Below are 24,533 nucleotides of genomic sequence, written 5' to 3' on the forward strand. Positions count from 1 at the left end.
TTTCTGTCCATGATTTTGGTACCAGTTATTTATTTGAGACAAAGCTTCTTGCAGGATGGCTTAGGCATATGGGGATTCAATGACTGCTCCTCACTTACAACCATCTGCAAATTTAGTCAGCCAGAGCCCTTTGGTATTAGCTTTTACTTCAGAAAAGTAGATGCCAAACAGAGAGGTCCCAGCACAGAGCCTTGGGGACTCCACTGGTGACTGGTTTCTCTGTGGAGGTTACTTCCTCTACTTTGATTATATGTGTCCTATCTGTTATTTTGATTATATGTGTCCCATCTGTAAGCCAGATGGCAATCTAGTGGGTGACACATGGGGTTATTCCCAGTTTATTTAACTTTTCTACTATGCTCGAGTGGGGAACTGTGTCAAAGGCTTTTGCCAGGTCAAGGCATGATGTGTGGACCATTTCACCTTCATCGATTCCTTTGATGATCTTTTCAAAAATCCACCAAGTTCAGTAAGCATGACCTGTTCTTGATGAATCCAAATTGAGACAGATCCAGTGTTTGGATGTCCCTTACTTCCTGAATGACTAATTTCATGGTAAGGGTCTCCATGGCTTTGCAGACAATGCTGGTCAGCCCTATGGGTCTGTGGAAGCCCCTCCCCTTATGCAGGGGAATGACTGTAGCTGTTCTCCAATCACTTGGTACAAAACTTGTGTGGAGGCTAACACTGAACAGTTTTGTTACGGGTGTGGCTAAATCAAGTTTTATACTACTTAAGATGCACCCAGGGATGTTGTAATGATCTCATTCTTGACTGAATCAACACAGCCTACAAAATTTTAACTGTCCCATCTCAAGTCAACTGGCCAGTTATCACCCATTCTCCTCACCTCCTTGAAATGATAGTCAACAAATGTAAAGATTCCAACTCTGTCCATGAGGGATGAAAAACAGAAGCATACCAAATTATCTTGGCTGCACTCATCACTGCTAATGCACTTTGAATTTTAAGCTAGAGATGAAGCAAGACTCAGACAGCATGCACCCCAGGGAAGCATACCAAACACTGTTTTACATACAACTCATTACAGCTTATTTACATTAATTGCATAGGTTTAGTAGTTCCTGGCTGGAGTAACTGTCACACAAAACGTGCATGTGTGCACAAAGGTTTTAGCCAACTAAGCCAAGGGATGTGTTTTCTTCACAGATTCCAGGACAGAACAAACTGAGTGCATGTGTGCACATTTGTGTTTTGGAATGGGTCAAGCATGTATGCAATGATATGACTTTCCATCCAGGACAACATTTTTATCTTATATTCACCACCTGCAAGATGGTCTCTAGCTCCCCATTACCATACACTGGATAAATAAGGTACTAAAACTAATAAAAACATATTATTTTCCACACAGATAATGTATAATCAAACATACAATTGTAATGCTTGCAATGCCATAAAATGTTTATTTATTTCATGCTTGCTGGTATTCTACTACTCCATTTCCAACAACAAACAAATGGGGTTTTCTCACAGCCTTACCTTCTCCAAAATCTTCTTGGTGGATCTTCACTTCAGTGACTGGATCAAAATCCCTTGTCATCATTATAATAGTTTCTTGTCCTTTATTAGAAACAGTAACAGAAAAATCACAAGTCAAGAAAAGTTTTTTAATGCATTGGTATTCTGAACATGGAACTGTAGCATGCACAAACCAAAACAAAACGCAAAGTTCAAGAAACTAAAGAAGCAAGCAACCCAAAACATAACACAAGCTATTTTTTTAATTATTCCAAAAACATGAGAATTCCACGAGGTGCCATGGGTGTAGCTGAGAAACTGGAGTTACTAAACAAAGATGCATGCCAATTTTTAAAAATAAAAACTTTCACTTAGGTCAAGAAAAAAAAACTGATGTGCTTTGATAATAAAGCTGTTTAACTTAAGTCATATTTTTTGAAAAGCATGGAGTCAAAAGGGGCAAAAAAATGCAGCTCTAGAATCCACATTTGCAAACTCAGCTGTTGTAGAGAATACAAGTTCATTTTCCACAAGCCAAGGCAGTAAAGGTGATTTTTTTTAACAAAACATCCCTCTGAAACTCATGTTATGTCATTTAATGCACAGTCGCTGAGACAGTAGGTTCACATAACCAGCCCTACTAACACGATGCACTTTTCTTTAGGACAAGATATTTATACTGGGCATGTATAATTATGAGAAGAAAAACAGAATAGAAATATACATTAATGTTTGATGTTCCAGCTAAAGGTGCCTTCAACCTCTAGTACAGTAAAAACTCATGCAGCACATCCCTTGCATCCCATGAAAATTGATATCTGTCTGCATATATTCATCCTTTCTTTATCCTTCAATGCACTACACTTCCCAGATTTTGCTACCAGTTACTGAGGTTAACAATGCAAGTCTAAGTGTCAATTTGGTGACATACCTAAACCATTGATGACCTCCGCAATAGACAAAACGGACACATATCCCAAGATCAGAGACAAACTGCTGTAGAGTTGTGGAAGCAGCAGCCTGACCATTTTATATGCCATTCTGAAAAGGCAGAGACAACTGGTGCAAGTTTTCCTAGTTTAAATTGTACCAATACCTTGCACATCATGTTAGGTGAACATCACCCAGAGTTTTACACACAACACATCACAAGATTAAAAGACTACGAATTTCAACTCTTCACCAAGATAAGGTTTTGTAAGATTAAAAAAAAAGAAAGAAAGAAACAGTCAGGGGCAACAACTTGGATGATGATGGTAGAAACAGGATTACAAGCTATTTTATTCAAGATTCACAGGAAAAAGAAACAGAAAATAGTTACAGAAAACAAACACTTTTGTGTAGTGACTAATTCTAAAATTATTTCCCGATGGTATACTTCTCCATTGTCAACACTCTCGGCTACATCCCCATATAGTTCCAATGAATGGTAAAAATTCATCTGCATTTTATGCCTCTCCACACAAGCCTCCAGAGTCTGATGTATCTTATAACCATTTTCTATTCCCACAACCTATCCCCAAAGACAGTGATGATGTTCTTTTTTTTCCCTTACACTATACAGTTCCTTCCTCTAACTATACAGTCCTTTCATCCTGAGGTTTCTTCTATGTGTGAAATTAAAATGGCATGTCCACATCTGGTACAGCAAAGCCTTCTTCCACATCAGTCAGTGTACTCTTATTTAAAATTTATTTATGCTTTTACTGACCAGGAAAGCCCAATTGGATTTGATGACCCCCTTTTCAGCGGGTGCCTCCTCTCCCATACTATCATCTGTCTTTCTTCTTTTGTTTGTTTGTGTCTTTCGGCTTTTCCCGGTTAGGGGTCACCACAGCGGAACTCCGGTCCGCTAATGATCGGCAGTAGATTTTTGCATGCTGGCTTGCCAGGCCTAACGCACAACCTTCAACGAAGGAATGCCCATTCACGCATGTTGCCCCACATCACTACATCAACCTTTTTCAATCACTCCTGCTGAAATCAGCCACAAACTTGTTTTTGCCCTTGTAGTTTCCATGGCAGACAAAGATTGCTGTCTGCACTCAGCTTCCCTTTAAACAGAGAGCATCTCCCCACCATTCAGAAACATTTGGAAATGAGAATATATGAAACTTCAACAGAAAAAAAAAAACATGCAAAAAAACTGACCTCTGTGTTTCTTGCCCTCCACATTCAAAGACGAATGACCCTGTATCCCTGATTTTCAGCATTTCTATGGATGCTGACATGTCTATATTTAACCCTAAATGACTTGCCTTGCATTCCTTTGTTCCACTGTTCCTTTCATTGCTAAGCTAATGGACTACATTTTAGACCGTACAAGTTTAAGATGAAAAATGTCGCATATTAGATAAAAATAATAATAGCCATTAAACCATCCTGAACAATGCCTACACATTACTCCATGTATTTTTTACATACTTTTAGGTGTTCCATGCCAACTAAACTTCAAAGGCAAAGCCTGATGAATTCACTCAGGTATGGGATGGAGACTGATGTACATTAATTCATCCTATAATAATAATACCGGACACATCCCCAAATTTTATTTCATACATTTGCTTAGGAGTGTTAAATTCACACACATGCTGTGCCACACAAGTGCATGCTCACACAAATGTGTGCATGCACAAATCCACAACCAATAGCTATAATCTCCACACTTCTGTAGTCTGATGTAGTGGACCTACTTCCTTATTGCAGATATTACAAAATAAACTCAACACCACTAATTCAAGTGTGTGATCTTCACAGAAACTAGCAGTATGAAAGAGACAGGACTGTTGTCAGCAAATTAAACTTGGCAGACATCTAGACAGCACAGTAGCTCTCTTCCCAATTCTAGCAACAGGGAACAAACCAGCTTCGCATTCAACTCCAGCAACAGGAAACTAAATAGTTTTACCTCTGCTACCCAGGCAGTAATAAGTCCAGCTGACTTCTCATCTCAAGATTCAAGTCTCTTCTCTCAAAGGGATATTCTCCAACTTACCCTTCTTTCTTCTCTAAGTAAACTTTAGAGTCCTTCCCAGACCCTCCTAAAACCCAATAGGGTACTGTGCTTCAAACACCCTTACATGCAAGTATCCTTCATTAGCTCTAATGTCCTTGCTTGTTTCTGGCTTAATCTTCTGAAAAGGGAACACCCACCATTGTTCTCTCTGACCCTTCTAAGCTATCACATTTAAAGGGGCCATCCACCACTAGCCGAGCTGGCACTTTCCTAAGTGCAGAACCTATGATTCACATCTCAGCAGACAGACTATGTCCGGGACAGCCCATTTGCATTGAGGTGGCTGCAGCATAACCAACACATTATCATATGGCTAAAAGGCTAGACAGTCAATGCCCAACAAAACATTTTTGGGTTGATGTTCTTATATTACAACAGCCATTGAAGTCGCTCTCCCCAAGATGCAATACTTCAAGATGCTGAGGGCCCACTTAAGGGTTAAATACTCTTTCTAAATACAAGAAGCAGCTCTTGGTATTACTAAGCTTTCAACTAATACAGCAGATGGGGTGCTCCACCCAACCTGTGGAAAAAAAAAACTGCACGCACCTATTCTTACCTCAAAGGCATCCATATATACTACATTTTTTTGAAAGTCAGGAAATAAGTATGGGCTCCAAGCACAGCATATTCTTTAGATGTCTCGAGGCTTGTTCTTTAGCATTAGTCAAATTTATCTGCAATGGAGACTTACCTCAAGTCAAGCCAAACAGGGGGCAAGCAATACTTATAAAATCAGAAACAAACTTCCAATAATATCTAGTCAGGCCAAAAAAAAAATCTTTGACTTGTTTTCTAGTTGTTGGTGAGGGCCAGTTTTGCATGGCTTCCACTTTTTCAGCCTGTGGTTTCACAAGCCCTTTGACTGTCTCTATCACACAGCCCAAAATATTGACTTCTACCCATCTTTAACCTGAACATGTTGAATAAGCTGTCAATCCAGCCTGAGGCACAGAGCTTAAAATAACTTTTGGGCAAACAGCCCTCCCAATATGCAGAGAATATTACAAAGTCATCCTTGTAGGCTGCTGTATATCTGATGTAGAGTCTAAGGATTTTGTCCCTCAGCATCTGGAATGCTCCAGGTACTCTACAGAGGCCAAAAGGCAACACTTTATAATGGAAGAGCCCATAAGATGCGACAAACACTATTTGTTTCTAGCATCTGGGGCTACTGAGATTTGCAAACAGCCTTCGTTTAAGTCTAAAGAGAAGAGAAACCTTCTCCAGTCCATTTACTCAGTTTGCTCACTTGGGGCAGAGCATACCAATCAAATTTAGATGGGATATTTAGTTTCCTGAAGTTTCATCAAGCTTAGATAACACTACTATGAGACTATTCCACTCACTCAGAGACTCTTCTATATGACATGCAATACAGTTTTAAAATATCTCCAGGTACAGTTTCTATGTCGTGTTGAAAACAACTTGTTTTATCAGACAGCTTTGGGTGTATGTTCTTATTTCTGTGCATGAATTTTACTCCCCATTTCCAAGACAATGGCATCATCTTTGACTTTCGGAAACGCTGGGGAGCTTTAACATTCCCTGAAAACATAGAATACAGAAACTTCAGAATGTCCTTGCCATGGTTTCATAGCATTTTGTCATACAATTATCCTTTTTCTTGTATGGCTCATCTTGTAATTCACTTTACTTACTACTTCAAAAAGGCCTTGCCACTTTGTAAGAACTCTTTCTGCAGTGAATACAAATGCAAGTACCATATTTCCTGCACTGAACTCTCTCTCACATGAGCATTTCTGTTACGCATTCTCTTCTGTGTCTACATTGCCCTCTCCATATACTCTCTCACTACAGGCATCAGAATTCTTCCTGTCCTGAGGACATATCAGACTTCTGAAGGGGTGCTTTCTTTCTCTCACGTTTCTTTTGCTATATCTAGCAAGCCTTGGGGATGTCTTCACACAACAATTCAAATCAGGTGTGGGGTACTTGCACAGCAAAAAGATTGTATGGTAGGAGTTGATTCTATTTTTCCCCACCTCTATAGCCTTTTGTAACAGAATTTATTTTTAAGCATTCAATTAGACCAATTGTTTAAGGGCGGTATACTGATGTTCTTGTTTCCCTTTAACACAGTGGCAAAGTAATATATTACTCTAAACATGTATGAGTTTGTTGATCAGTAAGAATTTATCAGGGAATTCCTACTCTACAGATGAACATGACTACCACTTTTGCTAAGGACTTTGCTTTTACTCATTTCAGGGGTACTACCTCAAGAAGGAATGGTTGTGTAAAATCTTACTGTAACCATAGATGTCCTTCTCTTCTGTGCTGCTGTGGTCTTTACATGTGGGAAGTCCTCCGCCCAATGACCTGATGTCTGGCCAGTATACAACAGCTTTTAGCTACTGCAGGTAAGTGGGACGGCGTGCATATGTTCTGACAATGTCAGCTAAAAAGGACATCCACATATATAATCCTCAGAACTGAAATGCCCCAGAAGAAACACAAGAACTAAGGAACAATAAGAAGCCATCCAAAGAAGGAACAAGATGCCGAGGGGGAAAGTGGGAGGGACAGAATACGGAAACATAGAAGAGAAGGAAGTCTATGGTTATGGTAAGATTTTATACAACTATTCTATGTCCTTCTATTCAATGTTGCAGTATTCTTTACATGTGGGAGAATACCAAAGCTTAGCAGGAACCCTGGGAGAAGAAAGGAGCAGACGAACTTGGCACTGAAGAATTTCCAACAAAGCCATGGAGAATGGCTCTAGCAAACCCTGCTCTTAACCTTGAAATTATGTCCAACTTGCAATGTTTGGTGAAAGTGTGCAGAGAAGACCATGCAGCAGCCTACAGAATAGAATTAGTATCTACGCCTTTAAAGAATGCCCCATGAGGAGGCCACAGATGTAGTGGAATGAGCCCCAACAGACACAGTAAGAGACTTACCATGGAAGTCATAGCAGAACACAATAGTCTTGGAGAGCCAAGAAGAAATTGTCTGTTTAGAGACAGGCAAACCCAGAGCTCTGGGATGGAAGGAAACAAAGAGCTGATCAGATTTCCTGATAGACAACTTAGCCTTAGTCTTATCTAAGTAGAATCTATGTATATTCAAGGTATGCAAGACCCTTTCACTAGAGGATTAAGGAGAAGGGAAGAAGGTGGGCAGTTGAATAGATTGATTAAGAGACACCTCATTCACCACCTTAAGCATAAAAGGAGAATTGCTATGCAATGAAACCTTATCCTTGTGAAAAAGAAAGATGGGCAAGCCATCAAGGCCTGAATCTCCGAAACTCTACTGGCAGATGTCAATGCAAACAGAAGCACTGTTTTCCAAGTACAGAACTTTAAAGAAGCTGAGGCTGCTGGTTCAAAAGGAGCCACGGTATGCTTCTCTAAGACACAGTTCAAATCCCAGGGAGGTGGAACTGTTTTCCTGGGAGGTTTAATATGTAGGGCACCTTTAATGAAAAGTTTTACTTCTGATCTGGATGCTAAAGGGGAGATAATGGCAAACATGCAGAAACAGCAGACTAGTGAACTTTCACTGATGAGTAAGACAATCCGCTTTAAGTAATTCACACAAGTAAGAAAGAACTACTGGAATATTCACTAAAAATCCAGATTTCTTGAAAGACACCAGATAGATAACCTCTTCCATTTGGATAAGTAAGATTTTCTAGTACTGGGTTTCCTGGCCTCCTGCAAAACCCTGAGCATGTCCAGTGAAAAAAGGTGCCTGAAAGGAATCAGAAATTGATCACTCACAGGGTCAGTTGTAAGGTTGACAAATGTGGATGAAGCAGAGATCCCTTGTCTTGTGTTAACAGGTCCACTTTGTGCAGTAACTTGTGATGACTGCCCTTTGGCTAAATGCAGAAGAGGGAACCAATGCTGTCTTGGCCAAAAGGGAGTCACCAGCAAGATTTTTCGTCTATCTTGCTGAATTTTCAGCAGAACTGCCAGAATGAGAGGGAAGGGGGGGATGCATAAAGAAACATCCCCTTCCATGAGAAAGATAAAGCATCCACCTTCCAAGCCAGAAAATGTGGGAGTCTGGCACTAAATAGTGGAAGTTGTCTGTTCAGAGTGGAGGCAAACAGATCCAGAAGAGTGGCACCCCACCGGTGGGCCAAGCCCAGAAACACATCCCTGCGAAGCATCCATTCATGGGATTCAGTCATGGACCAGCTTAAGGTGTCTGCCATAGTGTTTTGTGCAGATGGAATATAAACTACAAGAGTCATCTTGTACTGAATTGCCAGTTTCCATGCCCTCAGAGCTAACCTACAAAGAAGATAAGAATTAATTCCCCTGCTTGTTTATATACCAGAGAACAGTCTGTAGCAGTCTGCAAATATTTTCAGAGGGTCTGGTTGAAAGAAAAGATAAAAGGCCTGTACAGCCAGAATCAGAGCTCTCATTTCCTTGATGTTGATATGCTTTCTCCTTTGAGATGAAGACCAAAGACCCTGAACCTTCTTGGAAGTAAATGTTGTCCCCACCCTGCGTCTGAGGCATCTGAACAGATGTTGCGATGACTGAGGCAGAAGAAGGAGGAGGCCAGGATTCAGAGTAAGCTGTTGAATCCAGCATATAAGCTCTGATTTTAGGCAGGGGAAGGGAGGAATCACAAACTCTAGAGGGTGAGCAAGCAGAGTCCACAGTGACTTTGGGAACCACTGAAATTTCCTCATGTGGAGTTTTGCAAAAGGCAACATTGGAATTCTGGAAGCCATGAACCCAAGAAGTTGAAGAAACACCCTGGCTGTAATGTAGGGGAGAGGCAGAAGGTTTCCAAAAAGGCACTGAAGGACTGAACCTTGTCTGTGGGAAGAAAAACCATCATAGGGTCTGTCCTGAACCTGCACCCTAGGAAAATTTGATCCTGTGAAGGAGTCAGAAACGATTTTTTGAAATTTATGGTGAACCCTAGGTTTTGAAGGAGATGAATGGCCATTTGCTGGTTTTGAGATAACTGTTCTGACAGAGGAGCCAGGAAGAAATGAAGATCGCCCAGGTATGGATATACCTGGATACCCTGAACTCTCAAGAAGGCAACCATAGGGGCCAAGCACTTTGTGAATACCCTTGGTGCAGTGGAAAGACCAAAAGGCAAGGCAGAGAACTGAAAGTGCAAAGAACCCAGAGAGAAACATAGAAATTTCCTGTAGAGAAGATGGACTGAAATGTTGTAGAGAAGATGGACTGAAATGTGTAGATAAGCATCTTTGATATCTAGAGAGGTCAAGTACGACTGAGATGAAATAAGAGGAAACTGAGTTTGTAAAAACAGCATGCTGAAAGATGGCACTTCTAGAAAAGTGTTAAGTGGGAAAGATCTAGGATTGGTCTCCAAGGACCATATTTTCTGGGAACCAGAATCATCCTTGAGTAAAACCCTCTGCCTCTCTGATCTACAGGCACATGCCGAATTGTGCCTTGAGAAAGTAGCTGAGGCAGAACCTCTGGAAACAAATTCATTTGATTTGAAGGGGGCTGTGGAATTCCCATGAAAGATGGGAGAATTTTCCAAGTCATGAAGTAACCCTGTTGGATAATAGACAGAACCCAGGAATCCTGAGTGATCCTTGCCCAAAATGGAAAAGAGAGAGACAGACGAAGAGACAGAGTAGTAAGACTTGGAAGAGGCTGCTGGTAGTCACAGAATTAGGCCTGATTTGAAAGGGCTGCTGAGTGGGAGGAGCTGAAGTAGCAGGTTTAGACTGTGGGGGCCTGCTAACAGACATTTTAGGCCTGGAAGCAGAAGTAGAGACAGTAGACGAACGAACTGGTCTCCGAACAAAAGATGTCTTCGCAGGAAAATTCCTATGGAACTTAGGAACAGGAGAAACAAACAGGTGCTTCAAATCTTGAAGTTCCATTCCTTTGTCCTTCAGAGTCTTAAATAAGTCTGCAGCTACAGAGTCGTCAAGAGCTGACTTATCCAAAAGAGCATCTAGCAATTTTGCTTTAATGTCATCTGGCAATGGTTGACGCCTCAACCAGGAGTGTCTCCTAAGCACAGAACCAGATGCAGCAGCTCTGGATAGTGCCTCAACAGCATCATAGCTGCATTTAATGGAATGTCTAGCTACTTGTGAAGAAACAATCTTAATCTCAGAATCTGGCAATTAAGAAAGAGCCTGTGAAACCTGGGAAAGTAGGGCCAAGGAATACCTAGACATATGCATCTGGTAATTCATTGCTCTGATCACTAAAGTGGAGGACATGTAAACCTTTTTACACAGTCTCTCCAGAATTTTTCTATCCTCATCAGATATAAGTAGTTTGGCAGAAGGAGACAACTGGGAAGACTTGTCAGAAGCTATAGAAACAGCTGCATCAGATGAGGAACACTTGAAGCTTACAATCAACTGGCACCTTGAAGAATCTGTCTGGCCTCTTGGGGTCAGGAGCCTGAGAATCAGGGGTCTTAGAAGAAGCAAAAGCGTCGAGAAAGGCAGTCAGGACTGGAGGCACAGCAGAAGGAGAAGGAATTTCCATTTGCAAAAGGTCATAATACCTTTTTTGCTCTTCAGATATTTGTGAACAGTCCCACTTGAAAAACTTCATTTTGTTAACAGTTTCACCAAAAGAAATTTATTCTACTGGAGAATCCCCTCCCCCCAATTAGATTCTTCCTCTAGAGATGCATACTCTAGAGGAGATGTAATTTGTGTAGGATATGCTAAGGAGTCTTCATCAGAGTTAGAGTAATCACTATCAGCAGATAGAACCTGTTCCCTAACTCTCTGAACAGGAGATGTAAAAGAAAGAACCGGAATAGCACAGGGCGGCTTCAAAGCCATCAGAGCCTTAATTAAACCATGAGAGAAAGCATCCCAGTCATACTGAGGAGTAGAAGGGGCCTGAGAGTGTCTAGTCTTTTGTTTTTTCTTAACATGCAATTCTGCATGAGGAGACGTGGAGGAACCCGACTTAAGCCTAACAACTGGAATAGTCTAGCCTCTCGTCTCCCTAACAGGAGTGGAAGGAATATCCCCGGAGCCCTCTAGCATACCGAGCCTCAGTCCCCCATGACCACCCAAAACAGACATCTACACTGCCTCTGTGGGCATGCCTGGGTCTGTTTCTTTAGGATCTTCCAATGAGGTAACCACAAAGGAACCAGACCCGACCTCCGAATGCAACACCGGGTCTTCATGACCTCATAGAATATGCTGGAAATAAGAGGCACAACCAAAGAGGACTCAGGCCTAAGTTTGCTAACCTTCCACTTTAAAATAGTCTAAGCCGAGGTGCCCCTGGAACCCTCCATAACATCTTTAGCCACATGTTTAAATCACTGATTCTCCAAGTAGTGATTTAAAGCCAAAAGTCGGGTACGGCCTGAAATAGAACAGGAATGGTAATCATGATTGGGACCTAAGCAGAGAAGACAAAGATTGTGGTGATCTTTATGAGGAATCTCCCTTCCACACCTACACTTGCCCTCCCTGGATGACATGAACTAATTACAAAAGACAGTAACAAAGAAATAAATCCCCAACAGGGCACCTATCTGAAAGCTGGCAGCAACAAACGGAAACAGGCAGCAAACCAATGTACAAGTCAAGCTTTCCAAATGGTGGCAGAAAATTTCTGAGGATTGTACGTGTGGACGTTCTTTTATAGCTGACATCGTTAGAACATACGTGTGCCATCATGTACCTGCAGTAGCAAAAAGCTGTTGTATACTGCCCATACACTGGGTCGTTGTGCGGAGGATTTCCCACATGTAAAGAATACTGAAACACTGAATAGAAGGACATAGTTTGTTATATAATCAATTACCAGGATTTAATGATGGACATTATTCAGTTTCACAAGCAGACTCAAGATTCACCGTTAAATATTCAAAAGGAATTTCTACAATACGCAAAGGTGTTACAGGATCATTAAATCTTGGGTTGAATACTGCCCCTTTGTCACTCGGGACAGGTAGCAAACAAAAGTTCTCCACATCTTTCATTGTACAAGACCAAGAAAATCCAGCTAAACTTTCTGTCCATTCCTAAATGACTAATCAAAATGTGTCTGTGTGCTAATTTCATTACAACCTTTTTAAAAGCTTTTGAAATTACTGTCTCGGTGCCTGTCCCGTCTTCGGCTAATATAGCAGGCCATTTTAGCTCAAAGTAGGGATATGTAGTGGGTCTTCTCATCTAATATCTCTATGTTCTCTGTAAGCTCTGCTTAGGGTATCATTCTCCTGCTGAGCTTTACTGAAAAATAACATATATGGAAATCAGCGAAGTCAGCATTTCTCTTGGTATCCTGATGTGGAGTGCAGTCTGTGGCTTCCTCTCCTACAAATAAAGACACAAGTTCTCTCCTTAACCGAGCTCCTCTACTATGAAGGGCAATTTTTTGAAAATAACATTTGTCCATCACACACACTGGCTTTTTCCCCTTTTGCCTCCTAAAAGAAAATTTAAATTACCTGTCTGTTAGAGTCTTCCTTCTGTTTTTGCCAGGTTCAGCGTTGGAATAGCAGGGAATGCCAAGACTCATTCAGGTTCACCCTTTCTTTTTACTCTACATGAGACCCATCTGTCAGTTTCCTTTAGTGTATTCTTAAACAAACTTCTCTCTAGCAGACTCTGTGCTGACTTCTTTTATAACTAATTCCTGAAGTCTTTTGGTAATAACACTTCCTTTCATCACCTATACTGATTGCCTTCAGCATTTCAACAGGAGTACTATGACAACAATCAGTATTAGATTCTTGGAGACTTCCAAGATGGTTGCACACTGAGTAACAGTTTAATTTCAGCTCTTCCAGTGTGAAGACAGCAATTTAGAAAAAGAGAGCCAGTTAATTTGTCTCCTGGGGTAAATTTCAGTAACTGGCTAATAGTGCACTGCCTGGATGCCATCAAAACAGAAATTCAGAGAACTTGAAAGAAAATCAATCACAAAGGTGAGGAGAAGACACTTGCTGGGAAGAATCCTGCAGCTGTTCAACAGAAAGCAGTTCAAGCCACGAGGTAAAAATAAGTCAAATGTGCTCAGAGCTGACTAAAATAAAAAATCAAAACACTAAAGGAGTATATTAACTCATATAACAAAACAGAAAAAAATGGAAGAAGCTTTAAACAGATATTTGGACGAGATGATAAAACTGCAAAAATTTGTGGTTGAAATGAAGAAAAGGCTGGATGAATATGAGACTGCTCAAGAGGAAATATTTCAAAAAATGTAAGAATTAGAGGACAGAGCACATAGGGAAAACATGATTTTTTTCTGCTGTTCATCAGAAAATGGAATGAACAAAACAGTACTAATTTTATGAAGGCACAAATAAGCAACTGGACTGGTACTCTACAGCAGGAGACATTAATTGAAAGGGCACATCATGTATATGCTCCAAATTTGACCATAAGAAAGCATCCCAGACCTTTAATAGTAAAGATGCAATCCAACCCAGCAGGAGGAATGTATTCTGACAAAACTGTGGCAGAAGGACAAAGTACTAAAAGTGGGAGACATCAGGCAGTATATGGAAAATTAATTCTCACTTTACACCAGGCATAAAAGGAGTACATTTATTACAGCAATCAGGGAATGTCAAGAAGCAAGTGTGAGATTCAAGTTACTGTATACACCTACTTTCAGAATATTTTTTCTTGGAGGGTCAAAAGTAATTTCTGATGCAGAACATGCTACAAAATGTGAGCTATCAAACAGAAGGGGGCTCTGCATTTTATTCTTCTGATAAAAAACCCATAGAGAAACACTGCCAGTGAAACCTTTCCCAATGACCCAAATTAAATGCTTGAGACAAAGAAAAAAAAGCACAAGGGTTTTGACTAGAAGAACCAGGAGTACGTTGGAAGTGAACCATCGACTGAATATGGGAGATGGAGATCTACAGGAAGAAAACCAGCAACTTGGAAACTGATGAATAAACGTTGGATTACAAAGCATTAATTAATTTGTAAAATATAATGGAACAAGAAAACCTGGAAATATTGGACTTTGACTATGTTAAACTTGTACATTTACGAGAGTGGAAGAGGAAGGAAGGAGTTCACTGAAACTAAAACAACATTTTATTCTTAACAGTAATTTGATAATAATGACTTATACTGCATGGAATAAAGTAAAGCTTCTTCCAGTTACTTCTGTGTTTAATAGGCATACTAAAGTAATCAGGGAGTCATTTTTTCTTCCTTCTTTATTTTTTCTTGTTCAGTTTTAAGAAATATAGGCATGATACAAGAAAAACAGACATGCTTTTTCTTACTTTTGCTTAGAGGAAGGGCCTTGGCTTGATTTAATAACCAGTTTTAAGAGGAATCAAATAAATAAATAAAACACTGAATATAATGAAAAGTTTTCCTCTAGCACACAAGTTTACACAGAGTAATACGAAAAACTTGTAGTGGAAGGAAACTGCATCTGGTTCTCATGTTTCTACAAAGACAATCGATTAAGAGAGCAATAAAAAAGAAAACTTTCTCTTCGATGGCTAGGAGATTATGTTTTTTTGAAAACATTCAAGATGCTTTCTACATCTGGGACAGGAATAAAGATTAAAACCAGCAACACTTAGTGAAAACAGAAGCACAGGCTGGACCATGTGTCTAAGAATGGATAACCTTCATTATAGGTTAATTCAAGCCTGTGAATATGGCTGCCAATCTGGGACAATTGTTTCTATTAGGAGGGTTAAACTTCATTATTTGAAGATATACATAGTTTTGTGTGTTAGTATCAAGTTAATAGGTTGTGGTGATGTCTTGGGATGTCTTTGTTTTTTGGTTTAAGGGTTTTCATTAAAACAAAAATGCTTGCAAGACAGAGGTTCAGTAACAACTGTATAAAAAGATCAACCTGCCAATGTACGCATGTAACACAAAAGCTGAAACTAGGCAAAAAAGGCTATTATAACAAGTGGGAATAATAACTTTTTATCAAAATTACACTGCGGTGGTGGTGCTGCGGTAGCATTGTCGCTTCACCGTAAGACGTCCTGTTCATTTCTCAGCTAGAGCGTCTTCTATGTGGAAACATGCGTGAATGAGCGTACCTTCGTTGAAGGCTGTGCATCAGGGCCGGCAGCTCGGCACGTATAAATCTACTGCCAATCATTAGCAGACCGGAGTTCCGCTGTGGCGTCCCCTAACTGGGAAAAGCCAAAAGACACAACAACAACAACAACACTTTCCATATTGTCTTTAAATATGAATGGTCTCACAGATGCATACAAAAAAAAGAGTAGTGAACTATATTAAAAATGCAAAGTGAAATTTGCTAGGCTACAGAAGACATTTGGAAATAATTGAACATGTGTGAATTTGATGCAGAAAGGACTTCAGGATGGTTATTAAACAGAATATATGGGAAAAAGAAAAAAGAGGAGTACTTATATTAACTGTGAGAGGTGTTCCCAATAGTTGATGAAGAGGAAAAAAGTTAATAACGGTAGATTTGTAGTACTAATGGGTCACTGGCAATGGAGGGAGATTACACTAGGACGTATTTATATTCTCATCCAAATATCCTTCCCCTGCACGGAAACTGTTGCACGGCTAAGACAAACATAAGCAAAACTAAAGAAGCCAGCAACTGTGGGCTGTAAAAACTAATTTATTTAGTTAAACATTCGAAAAGCTTCAATTGAAAATAACAGACCGGTTTCAGCTTGGATTTTATCTAGCCTTCATCAGTGTGAATTCACAATGAGCAATTGAAGACAGATATATGTTAGAATTAATTAAACACAAAAAATGATTGGTGAGCTCATAAATATGTATATAGACATTCATAAATATTCATTAAGTCCAGGCTGAAAAAGTGAACCCAGTTTAACTATCCATTTTTTCTCTTTTATATTGAGTTTATTATGCCATCCTGATTTGTGTGTTATATCACCTATTATTTTTATCAATGACAGTAAAGTGAAATTTGGCTGTGCTATGTTTTAGAGTATGTTTATATAGTGCATTACTGGCTCTTTTGCATTTGATGTCACTTAAATGTTCAGAAATCCTTAGCCTAAATGGTCTGGAAGTTTGGCCAATGTAAAAAGCATGACAATTACAAGAAGCCATATAAATAATCCAATCGGTGTTACAATTAGCAAAAAACTTAATATTGTATACATTGCTGCTATTATTACTGGAAAATTGTTTTGTTCTTAGTACATGTTTACAATTACTGCAATGGCCACATGGCATACAGCCTATGAGCTTATCACCCAATATTGTGGTCTGGGCCATCTGTAGTTGTTTAGATTCTGAATGATGTTTATAGCGATTGAAAAAGGCCCTCAAATTCTTCCCTTTCCTGAAAGAAAATAAACATGAATGAGGTATGTAATTGGACAAAGCAGAATCTGCTGTAAGAATATTCCAATGACGTTTTATGATGTCAATAAATTTGTTAGTATTCCTCCCATAAGTAGTGGTGAGTCGCAAAGTACTATGTTTGTGTGAGAGTTTATTTTTATTTTTAGCTTGGTTTTTGCATCTTAAAAGTTCATTTCTGGGCAGGTATGATGCAGAATTCCTGGCAGTGGTGACATAACCCATACTATAACCTCTTGCCCTAAATCTATTAGTCAGATCATGACTAAAAGTTTCAAAAGTTTTGTCTTCTGAACAAATACGTCTCATTCTAATAAACTGCAACTTTGGAACGTTCCTGGTTATATGTTTTGGATGTAAGCTGGATGCGTGGAGTAAGGTATTGTATTCTGGATATTTTCTAAATTCTTCAGTACTGAGTGTATTATCTGCATTCCTAGTTATCATGACATCCAAATAGGTAATCTTATGTTGATCAAAATTAATTGTAAAGAGTATTCCCCATTTGTTGTCATTAAGATATTGAACAAATTCCTGCAGGTATTCAGTATCCGACCTCCAAACCATCCAGCAATCATCCAAATATCTACGCCAAATGTCAATCTCCGGCAGGTAAAGATTGTGTGCATCATCATATATAACATGATCTTCAATATATGCCATATATAAATCTGCATAAATAGGGGCAAAAGACGCCCCCATAGCAGTGCCCTTGGTTTGGAGATAACATTGTTTGTCATAAAAAAACACATTTTTAGTGAGAACATGTTCAGTTAGACAAATCAAAAAAGTATTAAAGCCAGGTTTATACATGTTAGATTTGTAAAGCCAGTACTCAATAGCATCTAACCCTGCCCAGTGTGGTATGTTTGTATATAGTGAGCTTACATCCAAAGTGCATAACCACCAATCATCTTCAATCTGCATATCATTGATAATACCCAAAAATTGTGTGGTATCCTGTATCCTAGATCTTACCCATTTTAGTAGAGGTTTCAAATATTTAGTCAGGTATTCAGAAAGTGGCTCAGTCAGAGACCCATTTCCAGCCACAATTGGTCTACCTGGTGGATGTAAAGGATCCTTGTGAATTTTAGGTAGAAAATAAATATATTGGCTAGTAGGATCAGTGATAGTCAGATGTTTCAAAGTATCAGATGTTATAATGCCATTTTCCAATGCTGAATTCAAAAATGTGTCAATTTGTTGTTTGAACATGGATGTAGGATCTATTGGCATCTTAGTATAATATCTGGCATCATCCAGTTGTTTATGAGCCTCTATATCATAGTCAAGCCAGTTCATAACAACAACTGCCCCTCCTTTGTCGGCAGAGATAATCACCAATTCTTTATTATGGGTAAGTTCAGCTAAACTGGATAACTCTGATTCAGACATATTATTCAACATTGGTGGAATAATATTCAAAGTGAAATGCAGATCTTTGAGAACACTATGTTGGAATAAACTTACACTTGGATGCATAGGTGGTGAAAAAGTAGATGGATGGTATCTGAAATTATCAGTCATGTGATCATATCCATTATGATCCTGAAAATGTAATTTAAGATTAATCAATCTACAAAATGCTACTATATCTTGTGCAAAAATATCCTCAGATACAAAAAAAAACGGGAATAAAAGAAAGGCCATTATTTAACAAAGCAATATGTTGTTCAGATAAAACTGTATCAGAGATGTTAAGTACATTGTTATTAACGTGTATATTTACTTGTTGGTCAACATTTGCATAAGGTTCTGTAAGCTTGTAACCTTTTCTGTGTTTCCTGCCTCCCCTCTTGTAAGGCCTAAAGGGGTGCCATTGTTATTACGTTCAGGAGTTTGAGAGTCTGTGGCATGTTGTGCATCTGTATCTGTACCAGAGGATGTATCTCCATCTGTAGAATCTGTGAAATTACCATGTCTTTTGAGAATGGATCTAGGACGTTTACGTCTGAGGGTTTGGTTAGTGTTCCTATAAGTGCCCTCAAATCTAACATGTCTGGTTTGTCTAAATGGTTGCCCTTTCTCATAATCAGTTTGATCTCTAGTGAATTTTTTGAGTTTTCTTTCCTTCAATAGAGTTTCAAAATTGAGTAGATCAGAACTAAGTTTAGACAAACAGTTGGAAAAAAGGGGTAATCTTTATAATAGTTACATTCTTCAATTAACTTACTAACATTTAACACTTCCCTATCTTTGGTCCTTGTATAATAATTAGATAGTGTTTCCACAAATCTCATGGAACATTCCTGTTGTATAGATATCCAATCTCTAGTCAATTGTTCGTCAGGCTCGGTTACCAGAAGTTGAATTTTTACCCTGACGCCTGGGAGTAATACCCTTCGCTATATACGCTTTGAATAATTTTAAGTGCCATACATTGGATCTCATTGCTTTCATGTTTTTGTTTAAAGTCTGAAATAATTTTTCACAAAATTGTTCAGGATGATCAGTATTATTCAAATTAATATTATTAGATTGTTGTCCAATTCCAAAAACGGCCAAATCCTCCCTAACTGAGGAGAGGCCAACAAGAATGCTGTTTAAGTCCATATTAAAGTAATTATTAGTGTAAAAAGCAACCAAAAATTCCCTATAGTAAAAATCTAATTAGTTCGCACAACACCACGTCCTAATATATCAAATATGTATATGTTCATATACATTCAGTTATCAAATCTGGACATAATGGCATTCAACCCACTAATCCACATACGTGTATTATTTTCAAAGATATTGGTAGGAGCCACGTCCAGAAACCAAAGTAAGAAATTTGGACAATAATGGTAGTTGTGATATCAAAAAATATGACTAAATGAATGAAAAAAACAAACAAAAATAGAATATTGTAGTAAGAAAACAGATGTATCCAAAATTGTCAACACTATTCAAGCAATTATTGAAAAAAAAAAATTTTTTAGTATCCTACAGTGCTGCGAAAAATATAATATACTGAAAGCTATATAAAAAATTGTCTGAAAGCAAGTTGTTCAACTAGTATGGCAATCAAAAATCGTATATGAAGACCTTAGACATAATAAGATATTCACATTAAGTACTGTTAAAACACAAAGGTATACATATAATTCCACAGAGGTATCTGAGTCACTCAGCCGGCCTTGATGAACAATAATTGTTAACTAATTGGATATAATCTCAAAAATCACAGTGCTGGTACTTATAATTGCCACCAAAATGTGTATAGTGGTACAATATAGTACTTGACTGTTAGTCAATGAATATAAACTTAGATGTACACAAACAAAATCATAGCCCTTATGATATATATGAGGCCTAGTCAATAATTTAACAGCACCCTAAAGAGGAGAAGACCAACAATATCAAAATAAATTGTTAGTACAGTATCTACAAAAGTAAACCATTTGTTAAGATTGTCCAATAAAGTAAAAAAATGTCCCATTGGTATATGCCAGTGGTGAAAATCAAGAGGTAAAAGACCCCTCAAACCAGTCCCAGTTCAATAACCAGACTATGAAAGGAATACAGCAATTAGCTGTCTGCTGTGTCCATAAAAATATGTTAAGTCCAAAGAAAAGTCCACCAGAAAAGAGATGAAATATTGAAAAAAAATGTTCAAAGGCGAATCATGTATCCAAATTCCACTAAACAATTCGCCAGTACCTTGGAAAATAATGCCACCCTAGTATAGAAGATGGCCTGATGAATGATTGATCCTCATACTACCGACGAAAGTCCAGTAAAACATGTAAAAACATATCCAAGCCCCGTATATGAAAAACTGTATCTGCTAAGTGGTTAACACCAAATATGAAAATAAACAAATGTTCGATAAAGTCTTAAATCACCAAAAATGAATTAAATGTTAGCAAAAAACCTTTTTCAAAAGATATAGCTAACGCTGAATTATCTAAAAGTGACCCAAAATGTTATTATAGCCAGAATTGTTCTCTATGTAGTCTTACTATAGAACGCCATACTCCTGGATGTGTCCGTGATGAAAAATGGACGCGATATACCCAAGATGACTCAGCCAAGTTGAACGTAATCCCAAAAGGTTGTAAGGTTGTACTTTAAAAGTCAATCGGTGTGTAAAAGAGCAAAAATGGAAGCATACCAACCGTAGAGCTGACAGTTTATATTATTATGTCGCTTCCAAGTTGTCGCCAATAACCATATGATTGGCAACTAGGATCCACGCCAGCTCCAAAAAGCACATCAACTGAATACAAGAGAAAATTTTTTCAGGTGCATCTAAACCAAAAAACACTTCTTCGCCAGATAACGAAATGGATACTTGGTCAGCCCGGAAAAAAGGAGCCCAATAATATCAATTACCAATGAATCTGGTACAGATCCATGTAGACAGCACACCACAAACTCCCAGCAGGAAACAACAGAATGCGCATCCAAATATCCTTCCCCTGCACAGAAACTGTTGCACGGCTAAGACAAACATAAGAAAAACGAAAGAAGCCAGCAACTGTGGGCTGTAAAAACTAATTTATTTAGTTAAACATTCGAAAAGCTTCAATTGAAAATAACAGACTGGTTTCGGCTTGGATTTTACCTAGCCTTCATCAGTGTGAATTCACAATGCAATTGAAGAGAGATATATGTTAGAATTAATTAAGCACAAAAAATGATTGGTGAGCTCATAAATATGTACATAGACATTCATAAATATTCATTAAGTCCAAGCTGAAAAAGTGAACCCAGTTTAACTATCCATTTTTTCTCTTTTATATTGAGTTTATTATGCCATCCTGATTTGTGTGTTCTATCACCTATTATTTTATGAATGACAGTAAAGTGAAATTTGGCTGTGCTATGTTTTAGAGTATGTTTATTGTGGCTGGAAATGGGTCTCTGACTGAGCCACTTTCTGAATACCTGACTAAATATTTGAAACCTCTACTAAAATGGGTAAGATCTAGGATACAGGATACCACACAATTTTTGGGCATTATCAATGATATGCAGATTGAAGATGATTGGTGGTTATGCACTTTGGATGTAAGCTCACTATATACAAACATACCACACTGGGCAGGGTTAGATGCTATTGAGTACTGGCTTTACAAATCTAACATGTATAAACCTGGCTTTAATACTTTTTTGATTTGTCTAACTGAACATGTTCTCACTAAAAATGTGTTTTTTTATGACAAACAATGTTAACTCCAAACCAAGGGCACTGCTATGGGGGCGTCTTTTGCCCCTATTTATGCAGATTTATATATGGCATATATTGAAGATCATATTATATATGATGATACACACAATCTTTACCTGCCGGAGATTGACATTTGGCGTAGATATTTGGATGATTGCTGGATGGTTTGGAGGTCGGATACTGAATACCTGCAGGAATTTGTTCAATATCTTAATGACAACAAATGGGGATTACACTTTACAATTAATTTTGATCAACATAAGATTACCTATTTGGATGTCATGATAACTAGGAATGCAGATAATACACTCAGTACTGAAGTATTTAGAAAATATCCAGAATACAATACCTTACTCCACGCATCCAGCTTTCATCCAAAATATATAACCAGGAACATTCCAAAGTCGCAGTTTATTAGAATGAGACGTATTTGTTCAGAAGACAAAACTTTTGAAACTTTTAGTCATGATCTGACTAATAGATTTTGGGCAAGAGGTTATAGTATGGGTTATGTCACCACTGCCAGGAATTCTGCATCATACCTGCCCAGAAATGAACTTTTAAGATACAAAAACCAAGCTAAAAATAAAAATAAACTCTCACACAAACATAGTACTTTGCGACTCACCACTACTTATGGGAGGAATACTAACAAATTTATTGACATCATAAAACGTCATTGGAATATTCTTACAGCAGATTCTGCTTTGTCCAATTACATACCTCATTCATGTTTATTTTCTTTCAGGAAAGGGAAGAATTTGAGGGCCTTTTTCAATCACTATAAACATCATTCAGAATCTAAACAACTACAGATGGCCCAGACCACAATATTGGGTGATAAGCTCATAGGCTGTATGCCATGTGGCCACTGCAGTAATTGTTAACATGTACTAAGAACAAAACAATTTTCCAGTAATAATAGCAGCAATGTATACAAGTTTTTTGCTAATTGTAACATCGATTGGATTATTTATATGGCTTCTTGTAATTGTCATGCTTTTTACATTGGCCAAACTTCAAGACCTTTTAGGCTAAGGATTTCTGAACATTTAAGGGACATCAAATGCAAAAGAGCCAGTAATGCACTATATAAACACACTCTAAAACATAGCACAGCCAAATTTCACTTTACTATCATTGATAAAATAATAGGTGATAGAACACACAAATCAGGATGGCATAATAAACTCAATATAAAAGAGAAAAAAATGGATAGTTAAACTGGGTTCACTTTTTCAGCCTGGACTTAATGAATATTTATGAATGTCTATATACATATTTATGAGCTCACCAATCATTTTCTGAGTTTAATTAATTCTAACATATATCTGTCTTCAATTGCTCATTGTGAATTCACACTGATGAAGGCTAGGTAAAATTCAAGCCGAAACCGGTCTGTTATTTTCAATTGAAGCTTTTCGAATGTTTAACTAAATAAATTAGTTTTTACAGCCCATAGTTGCTGGCTTCTTTCGTTTTGCGTATTTATATTCTACCTAAACCTGATATAATGGAGGTTAAGAAATTTTTGGGAAAATAGTCTGCTTTCAGCAGGGAATATTACTTATAGGTGGGGGCTGGAATTTTATTTGCAAAAGCGAGGGTGTATCTGGGGGGCCTATAAGAAACATATGAAGATATTTGGTATGGAATATATGAATTCAGTAAAAGGAGTTCAAAGTGAATTTACATATTATTCCCCAAGGTGTAAAAACCAAGCTATGCTAGACAGAAATTATATTTTGCAGGAACATGTGCATTTAATTAAAAGTTATGAGTTTAGGAAGACTGCTGTTAAGCAACTGTTTTTTTGACAACTCCAGAGCACAAAAAAGTTGAAGAAAAATGGCTCAGGCAACAAAAGTAAAAAGGATTGTTGCCAAGTTTAAGAAGCCTACAACAAGGAAATAACCAGAGATCCTATAGGAGGCTTTATAAATATTTCAGAAATTAAAAAAAAAAATCTGTTTAAAGCAGTGAAATGTGGAAATAAAAAAAAAGTAGAAATGCAAATGCTTATGAAAGTATTAAAATATGCCAAGGTTAGAGGTAGATGAGGCTCAATCACCAACAGGATAGGAGGAGATGAGATTAAAAATAGTTAATTAATCTATTGACAAGAAATTTCCCAGAAATAGATGGTATTCCTGTAAAAAATGTAACGTCAGGAGGGAATAAATAGATCTGGAACATTTTGTATTATCATGGAACTTATAAACAAAGACACTGGCAAGCTTCAAACACTGAACCCCACGCAGTTTGGGTTCATGAAGGGCTAACCTTGTCTCCTGAACCTGACTTCTTCAAATCAGTCTCCAGAGCCATGGACAAGGGTAAGGTCGTCCACACAGACTACATGGACCTCGCCAAGGCCTTTGACACCATCCCTCACTCTGAAATTATAGATAAACTTACTAAGCTGGGCATTAATCCCTACATCACTCGATGGGTTGCTAACTGGCTTACTGACAGAACCCACACTGTAAAAGTAGCCGACTTCAAATCCAGCTCAGACACATGACAAGTGGAGTCCCTCAGGGTTCAGTCCTGGGACTGCTCTTGTTTGGCATCTA

General features: G+C 38.2%; 1 protein-coding gene across 1 annotated transcript in view; it reads right to left on the minus strand.

Annotated features, from left to right (window-relative positions):
* The window catches only part of ELP1 (elongator acetyltransferase complex subunit 1), a 1,639,125-nt gene that overhangs the window by 1,523,217 nt on the left and 91,375 nt on the right, over nucleotides 1–24,533 (minus strand). Inside the window, exon 5 of the mRNA XM_044060975.1 lies at nucleotides 1,504–1,584. Within this exon, the coding sequence (XP_043916910.1) occupies nucleotides 1,504–1,584 (81 nt within the window). The remainder of the gene's footprint in view (nucleotides 1–1,503; nucleotides 1,585–24,533) is intronic.

Source organism: Protopterus annectens, chromosome 2.part0 (genome assembly GCF_019279795.1).
Source record: "Protopterus annectens isolate FY-2018-M chromosome 2.part0, PAN1.0, whole genome shotgun sequence".
Lineage (NCBI taxonomy): Eukaryota > Metazoa > Chordata > Ceratodontiformes > Protopteridae > Protopterus > Protopterus annectens.